Source organism: Trichechus manatus, unplaced genomic scaffold, assembly GCF_000243295.1.
Source record: "Trichechus manatus latirostris isolate Lorelei unplaced genomic scaffold, TriManLat1.0 scaffold00092, whole genome shotgun sequence".
NCBI lineage: Eukaryota > Metazoa > Chordata > Mammalia > Sirenia > Trichechidae > Trichechus > Trichechus manatus.
The window spans coordinates 243,584-252,907 of NW_004444028.1; the positions used below are offsets into that span (position 1 = coordinate 243,584).

The window sequence follows — 9,324 nt, forward strand, 5'->3', positions numbered from 1 at the left end:
AAAATGAGACACACACACACACACACACACACACACACACACAGAGTCAATGCCAACTTGCAACGTCATACAGCAAGTTGATAAGACTCTATTGAAAAGAAAACCAAACCCATTGCCATCAAGTTAAATTCTCTGTGACCCTCTACGACAGAGCAGAACTGCCCCATGAGGTTTCCAATGAGCGGCTGGTGGATTCCAACTGCCGATCTTTTGGTTAGCAGCCGAGCTCTAAACCACTGCGCCACCAGGGCTCCTTACTCTGTTGAGTGGTCAGAAAACACACAGGAGCATCCCTAACTCTGGGGTCACTGGATGAGCTTCCTCAAGAGCAGCCTTCATCCTTGCAATGCCTCCTTTGCCTCCTTTGCTGTCCCCGTCCCCGGCACGGGGGTCGCCCCTGCCCTGGCCGCCCCGTCGGTCGCCTGGTCCGGGCGAGGGGGCTGGGTCCCGGGGGCGGACGGCCGCGGACCTGTCCTACCCACGGCCCGGGACCCAGCCCCCGGCGCGGGGCGCCCTGGGTGCGAAGGACTTTGGCTTCGGCTGGCTGCCTCCTGACACGTCACCAATTTGACAGCCTGGCGCCAAATCAGAGGGCGGCGCTCGCCCGGAGCCCCGGGGCGGCACCGCGAGCTCCCGCGGATTAGAACTCGCCTCTCCTGGCTCCTCCCCTCAGTCCCATTTAAAGCTCCGACGGACTTTACGGAAAATTAAGCGTGGGCTCGGTTTCTGCAGCGCCTTCTTCCACTGCAAGATGGTAAGTGAGTAGCTGATATTAGCTAGCCCAGTGGCGAAACCTGCGGCTCTGCAAGCTGGGAAGCTTTGCATTTAGAATTTCTTCCACCCTGGGAGAAGATTTCTCTGCTACCTCCCCATTAAAACAGATCATTTCTTCTCCCTTCCATCAGTCACCTTTTCTCCTCGCCTTTCTCTGGTCTGATCTCTCCCTCTCTGTCTCTCTCTCATCTTTTTGCCTTGTTATTTCTACTCTCCTTACTCACCTGCAGCTTTCTCTCCCTCTCCACCTGCACTCACTTTTGATTTCACCGCTAAATCTAGATTATGCACATATTTGCAGACACTTGGACTTGAACTAGTCTAGGGGTATTTGGGGTTTGCTTTCTTCTCAGGTGTCAGTTGCATAATAGCTCAGCTCTGATTCCAGGAATAGCCTCATGGAAGGAGCCTGCAAACATGCTTTTAGAATAAAAGAAAATAGCACTTGATAAACTTTTGGCTGAATTTCTTTCGTACAGCTGCCCAAGGTGGACTTATTTCAGAACTGGACTTTTTCTGAAACTTAACTTGCTGGGAACATTAACAAAGTGTGACTTCATTGAATTAACTTTTCTTCCCCCCACCCTACCCCTTCATATTTGTTTGTTCTCGGCTTATGTTATGCCCAAGAAAGACCTCAAGTCAAAAATCAGCAGTGGTCACGGTGGTCAAAAAAGAGTCCAACGCTAAACGCTGCTTACAATGAATGGCTTGTACCTGATTAAACATTGACAAATAATTAGGAATGGGCTGGTGTACAAATTAACTCGGGAAGACGGCATACCTGGCCCTGCCTGGCGATTTGAAAAGACTGTGTGTTTGAGGTTTGAGGAGTGGGGGGTAGGAGGGTGTTCACTGGATCAGAACACAGTGGAGAGAGAATACATGCCAGGCGGTTAGTGGTGGCGAGATAACTCTGGGAGGGCACTGAGACCTCATGATGGAGAGAACCAGGGCTGGTTGTCTTTGCTGACTAACTTATTTCAGCTTTGATTATATTGTTTCTTTGCAGTGACTTTATGATTCTGTGTGTGCTTGGAATTGGGGTATGAGGTGGAAGCAACATGTATTTAATTACACCTGGAACAGATACATACGCATACACGTAGGTGTATGATGTCTATTATGTGTGTGTGTGACAAGTCTCTCATTCAGAAACTATAATAACAATGTTTGAATATATAATGTCACATCCTATCCATTTCAATCTTAGCACCCCAGCCTCTTTGCCTTTCAAGGTTATTAGAAATATAATTAAGATATTTTGTAGAGAGAACCAAGTAGTTCTTAATGCCTTTGACTCATTAAGTACAATTCCTTTCACTTCGATTCTGGGTAGCCTGTTTGAAGACCCAAGGTATTACAAATTTGGTCCATCCAATCCTAGTCTGTTCTCTGGTCAGAGAGGCTACGGAAAGTACTGGGTAAAGCAAGAGGCTGATTCCTTTTTAGCAATTAATTAAATCTTGGATCCATACTTAACACCTTTACTGTTTCTTACTGCATCTAATTTCTGCATCTTTCTCTCGTCCTTTCCCCCTCCAAATCCCCATCACCCCTTCTCCCGGGACCCCTCTGGCCCCCTTGTGCTGAATTTCACAGAACACCATTCTGCCTTGCCAAGACCAGTACTTTGTAGGAGGCCAGAGCTATAATTGCCCGTATTCCACTACAACGTCAGAATCTAGTGTTGACGTTTCCAGGGAGACTTGGGTCTCTTTCTGGGCTGCTGGTCTCCTGGACGACAGAGAGCCCCAACAAGCACCACAGGCACAGGGTAAGTTCTGCTCTTCGGCTTTCCTGGTTGAGTTGGGGCCTTTTTCCAGCACCCATGGTTGCAAAGCATCATGGGCCGGGACTCTGTAGAAGGGATGATTTGGCAAGTTAAAGTGAGCCCAAAGACTCCTGCATTTTCCTGCTGTTTTGTACTTGCTGAGTAGTGAAAATGGGAGTCTTTCCCTAGTCTGTTTGACATCATGTAATCCGTCCCTACATCTTACAGTTCTTGGCGCAAAGGGATTTCCAGCTCATGTAGGGGTTGGTGTCTGAGTCAAAGTTTTATAAATAACTCTCTAGTGGAATGGTTACGGAGTCAAAATACCAGTTAAAGCATTTCTTTGAAATTCAGAAAGACTTCCCTGGGTATGCGAGAGAAGCAAGGAGAAATACTCATTTAATCTTTTATTACCTAGAGGAAGTCTTATGAACGGGTGCCTTTTACCGAAAGCCTACTTCATCTTTGGGGGGACGTGTAACAGTGATGGAAAATTACATATTCATTTTACTCTGGGAGTTAGTAAACAATATCTGTAAGTATTAAAGGAATTTCTGTATTAACACTCAAGTTTCTGGAAAAACTCTCAGATGACATTAAAATTAAATATCTGTACTCTGGTTTCTGCCACATGCTTTCTTTCTGTTTATTTTTGTTGTTGCTGAATTTAAGACAAGACACAAAGAAACAAATAATTACCCCCTAAACACTGAAATACACTTATGTGCTAAGGGAAGGAGTTCTTCGCTTTTAGCTTTCCACCACAAGCACCAGAGAAAAGTGCCCAAGGATAGGAACCCAAACTGTTTATAAAATGTTACTTCTGTCCCTTTACTCTTCATACCAGTTTGAACAAAAATATTTTAGTAACAGCAGTTTAAGTAGAGAAGGGCAAGAATACAGCCTGTAGGAGAGAAAGAAAAGAAAGTAATAGTAAACCAATCCAGCATGCCCAAGCATAGTTTATTGACAGGTATAGTTTGCCGTCAAATATAAAGAAAAAACCTCTGTGAAGAAGCTCGAAAGATTACAAGGCATGTAGATGGCATCATTTGAAGCAGATGAGGTTTTGGGTACATTTTTGAGACATTTCATCAAGATCTTCAAAGAAGCAAGTTGCTAATTATTTGAGAGTGAAAAGTGCTATCGCATAAAATTCTGAAGGAATACTCTCCATCAGAATTAACAGGGGGCAGACAAGCAGGGATTTTAATCTGGGGAAAATTATAGCAAAGCAAAATAGGATTGTGTTCTAGAGCCAAACACTATGTCATCAACTGCTAAAGTCTAGTAAACAAGAAAAAAACCTAGAAAAATGTAGTGGAATTGCGATACTATTCCCAGTGGAAACCAAAACAGAACCAAGCCTGGTTGCTGTCGTGTTGATTCTGACTCAGTGACCCTAAGGGACACAGTAGAACTGCCCCATAGGGTTTCCAAGGAGCAACTGGTTGATTTGAACTGCTGACCTCTTGGTTAGCAGCTGAGCTCTTAACCACTGTGCCACCAGGGCTCCAGTGGAGGGAGAGTCAATAAATATTTAAATGAATTATATTGCAGACAGGACAGTCTATAAATTTAGCCAGAAGGAATACATATTCTGGGGAAGAATATGACTCCTCTGCTCCTAAAAATTCCCATTTTAACTACTATAGCATATAATCTATAAATATTGTCTTTGACAGCTTGCTTGCCTCTTCTGAAAGCTTTAAATATTTTGTTCTGTGTGGCGGCTATTGGCATGCCTTAGAAAGCTAACTGAGCCTATGAAACTTTCTGAAATCCTTTAGTGAGTTTCCGTATTTCATGTGAACTGCAAGTGTGTTTTCTCAGTTATCCATTTGTTATTTTCACATAGACTCAGCCAGTGACTCCAATTTCCCTGTTCTGGACTCATGTTCCTGGGAAGAGAGTCAGCTCTCCTCTCAGCTCTACCGAAACAAGCAGGTATGTGTAGATACTCGAAGCATTGAGTCCGCCATGGTCCACGCAATGCATTCTCCACCGAGTCTTAACTAAATGTTACTTTTCTTCTTTTTCCTTTTTAAATTCATATGTTGATTTTCAGTTTAAAACCAAAGTGGGTATATGTCCACAGAGTGATCAAAGTTATGTGATCAACGTCACAGAAAGAAAAAAAACCTCTGCAAAGACCAGCAGTCAAGCTTTAATACACAATTTACCTGTATGACCTCTTGGATCCACCTTTTCCTCATCTATGTAACTGGAATATTTGTGCTGCCTACCTCAGTGGGCTGCTAGAAAGATCCAATGATATAATGAGGATGATATTTTTAAACCATAAAAATAGCTAACCACTTGGGGAAGGGATGATGATTATAAAGGTTATTGTAATGATTGCTTCATTTTCCATGGTTTTTTGTTGTTCCTGAGAAAGTAATCTAGTGGATATATGAACAGATCCATCTGAGGCTGATGGAACTCAAACCATCTCTTTTTATTTTATTTTTTTAACATGCAAGGAAGGAGTCCAGCAAACCCTTTGTAAAGCGTCCCTTTCTAGATTTAAAGAGTTCCACGCAGCTCATTTTCCTACATAACTTTCCATTCCCTTGCGGTTACAATTTTAAAAGTTTCATAATCTCTTCAAACACTTTGTAAAGAATAAAAAAAAATTTCACAGCAGAAAACTGAACAATCAGATGGAGGGGGTCATGGACTCAATTCGGGCCTCTAGGGCTAGGGCTCCCCGAGGTTGTACATAAAACAAACAGTCAAATAATCAAGTTAAAGCTGGTAGAGCAGCAATGACATTATTATAAGGTTACAAAGTCAATATAGTGGAGCAGCCTTCACCATTGTCTGTGTTTCACAGCTCCAAGATACTCTGGTGCAGAAGGAAGAAGAACTTGCTAGGTTACATGAAGAAAATAATCACCTCAGACAATACCTGAATTCTGCTTTGGTTAAATGTCTTGAGGAAAAAGCCAAGGTATGCAACTATTCCCATCCCCTTTCCAAAAACGGAACAGTGATTTGAGAAAGGAACCATTTGGGTAAAACTCCTTGATTAAATGTAAAAAGATCAATAAACAATGCATTTGAAATGCATTTATAAAATGGATGGCTATTTCTCCAGGAAATATAGTAAATTCTGAAGAATTTTTGTGTATTATTTCCCTGAAATTTATCTAGATTGCAGATTTTAGCCATACATTACAAGATGAGTTGCATAAGAATCAAAAGCCAGTTAAGGGAATTGCTAAGACAATAGAGGTTCATCGAAAGAATGTTACATATATGAACACAAGAGTGGGAATCAGATCTGAGACACACCCAAAAAAAACCCATTGCCATCGAGTTGATTCCAACTCATAGCGACTCTATAGGACAGAGTAGAATTGCGCCATAGGGTTTCCAAGGAGCAGCTGGTGGATTCAATCTGCTGACCTTTTGGTTAGCAGCTGAGCTCTTATCCACTGAGCCACTGGGGCTCCAAGAGACACCCACTTCTTTTAATTATCTGTTTGACTTTAGGTAAAGTCATTCTCTTACTCAAGACCTCCGCTACCTTCATCTGCAAATGGATAGGCTAAAGACCTTTTAAGAGTCTCCTCAGCTCTACAATGCCATGAATATGGCTAGAACCCAGATCACCTGTCAATTAAATACTCCAAATTACATTATCTTTTAATTCACTTAGAGACCCTGGGTGGTGCAAACTGTTAAGCACTCAACTACTAACCAAGAGGTTATCGATCCAAACCCACCCAGACGCGCCTCAGAAGGAAGGCTTAACTATCTGCTTCCTAAAGGTCACGGCCTTGAAAACTCTATGGAGCCCAGTTCTACTGGGCCATACACGCAGTTGCCTTGAGTCATAGTCGATTCAGTAGCAACTGGCTTGTTTTATTTTGGTTTTTAATTCACATTTTTTCCTACACTTTAAAATTCAAGTGAACTATTTATAACTCAAGGATAAGTAGTTTGCCTATAAGTCCCTTTTTGCTCTTCTTCCTTTCTTTGATTTTTGTATTTTTCATTATCTGTTTGCAATTCTAAATGGGAAGAGGAAACCAAAAGAGCAGAAGCCCGTTGTCAAACTTTACCTTACTTCTAAACAAGCTACCTTATTTAAAATTATTTAGTTAATCTACATTGGTGAGGATGCTTACTATTCTCACAGGATATAACAGTTTAGAGAAGAAAAGATGCTAGATTTGATTCCTTTACAACCCAGTTAGTTTTGTTAAAAAAAGGGAGCATGTCTCACACTTATTAGTCTAGGCTCCTAACTCCGACCACCATTCCATGACAAAAGACAGTTTTTAAATGAAGTAAATAATATTGATTAGTTTTCTCTCCCTTGGTCTCCATTTTCCCAGATTTAGGATAATGTAACGTATACCACACGGGAGTGCTATGAAAGTTACTGCACAGAGGAAGCAGCGATGCATCGTCTTCAAATCAGGTGTTCTAGCTAACTTTAGGTGGCTTAGGGTTAAATCTAGACGTGTGCTCTTTAGCAAGTCACTGATACGTCTGTGCCCCAGATTCCTCACTGACAGGGATTTTAATAGCATCTGTATCAAATGACAATGCATGTATTCAATAAATGGTACTTGCTATTGTGGTCATGATAATAATTATTTTCCTGAATTGTGGTTTTAAAGACATCTTTTGTTCCTTACCAATTCTAAGTAACTAGTGAGAAAAAGATGAATTCGTGTTTCTAGGTGGTAAATTGTCACTGTAGGTTTTACTTTAGAAACAGAAGCTCATCAAATCAGTTTTACATATATAATATATATTTTCCAAACCAAACTCACTGCCGTCGAGTCAACCCCAACTCATGGAGACCCTATAGGACAGAGTAGAACTACCCTCACAGGGTTTCCAAGGAGCAGCTGGTGGATTTGAATTGCTGACCTTTTGGCTAGCAGCTGAGCTCTTAACCACTGCACCATCAGGGCTCTGTACATACATATATACATATCTATATATATACACACTTTTTTTACATATGTGTGTGCATGTGTAGTCAATGAGAAAAATTAGAAATGTAATCAATTTTTCTAAAGAAGTTAAGTCTCTAGTAAATATTTTTCGGAGTCCTGGGTAGCGCAAATGGTTAAGTGCTCCACTACTAACTAAAATGTTACCAGTTCAAACCCATTCAGAGGTGCCTCGGAAGAAAGGCCTGGCGATCTGCTTCCAAAAGGCAGCAGCCCTGAAAATCCTACGGAGCGCGGTTCTACTCTGCAACATATGAATCAGAGTCCACTGATGGCAACTGGTGGAAATAAATATTTTTAGGAGGTATAATTAGACAAGAGTAAAATGATCTTGGCTGAGTGTCTGACTATGTGTATTTTCAATATTAATTCCCCAGAAATTACTGTCATCGGATGAGTTCTCCAAAGCATGTGGGAAATTCAGAAGTGGGAAGAGGAAACCCAAAAAACAGAGATCCTGTTCTCTTGAGATTCCCCATCCCAAAAATGCCAAGAGAAACCTCTCTAGTGAATTTGCTGCTTGTGAAGAACAACCTGGGCCCCCTGTGGACCCCTGGGTCCTTCAAACACTTGGGTTAAAAGACCTCAACACCATTGATGACACCTTATCAGCTAACTACAGTGCCCTCTCCTCCCCTCCGACAAGAATCTTCAGCACATTTCACCAGTTTCCAGATAACACAGTTGACTACGCAAATGCCCCCCGGGAGGATCTGCCAATTAACTACGGAGGTGACAGAGCAACCCCCTTACAGAGCACTGCCAGCCACAGGGAAGACCTTCACTTCCTTTCTCAACTTCCGAATCCTCCTGGCGAGTTGCAAACCCTTCCTTATTATACAGCTAATGTGTCACCCAACAAGACAGAGATGGCCTTTTCCACATCCCTGAGCCCCCACTGCAATGTGAAAACACATTCCTTCCACCAGGGACAAGCCTTTGTGCGTCGAGATGAGGAGGGAGGCTGGAAGTTTACCTGGGTCCCTAAGCAGTCTTAGTGACCCCTCTTCTACCACAAAGCACTGCCATGAACTTTGTTTACAAAGAACTCTCTTACCCTTGAACTTGACTGTATAGAACATGGAAACGATTGCCCAGACTGTCTCCTGACACTTTAAATGTCACTCTGAATTTACCCACTTAAATCTGCAGGGAACGGCTTCCGAGAATCCATAATGAAACATGCCTACTCTTCTTTCACCTAAATTGGACTTGTTTACACACCAACACCTGCTGTTGACTTCCTCCCTTTGTCCTGTACTTGAAAAGGTATTTTCCAATTGCTTCTATATTTCTTTGAGACCTAGATATACTGTTCCAGTTACAGTCTAACAGCTTTTCTTCTTTGGTCAAGCAGTTTAAATGTGTACAGCCTTCACCATTCACATTTCTCTCTCCTCTGCTCCTCTCCGTTTCTGAGAACTCCTGTGTAAGAATGACCCCATTTACCACTTCAAGTACCTGTTTTTGAGACTTCTAATATTTGGAGGTGGGGTAGAGACAAGCAGACATAATGTGGATGGGAATAACGTGTGCAGGGCAGTTCAGAAAGTTGAATGTCCCATGGTGGGGTTGGAGAAGAACAGTCCTTCAAAACAGTTGCAATTCTACTGATGAGCAGTACCACTGATAAATTAAAGAGAATTACAATCACTGCAGAATGGTCCAGGGTATACCAGCTTCTGTAGGCACCTGGCATTGTCTCTTCAGCCAACGTGGCTCAAGCAAAAACATTTTTGAGAGTCTTGTGGTAACAGAAAAAATCATCATTCTAAACTACTCAGAGCTGACAATCTCCTG

At 42.2% G+C, this 9,324-nt stretch overlaps 1 protein-coding gene across 1 annotated transcript; it reads left to right on the plus strand.

Annotated features, from left to right (window-relative positions):
- The first annotated feature begins 719 nt into the window (after positions 1–719).
- On the plus strand, positions 720–9,029 carry GMNC (geminin coiled-coil domain containing). Its single transcript, XM_004382229.1, has 5 exons — positions 720–754; positions 2,377–2,551; positions 4,407–4,495; positions 5,385–5,501; positions 7,902–9,029. Exons 1-5 carry the CDS (start codon positions 752–754, stop codon positions 8,520–8,522), a joined length of 1,005 nt encoding a protein of 334 aa, XP_004382286.1. The 5' UTR covers positions 720–751; the 3' UTR covers positions 8,523–9,029.
- Positions 9,030–9,324: the final 295 nt, after the last annotated feature.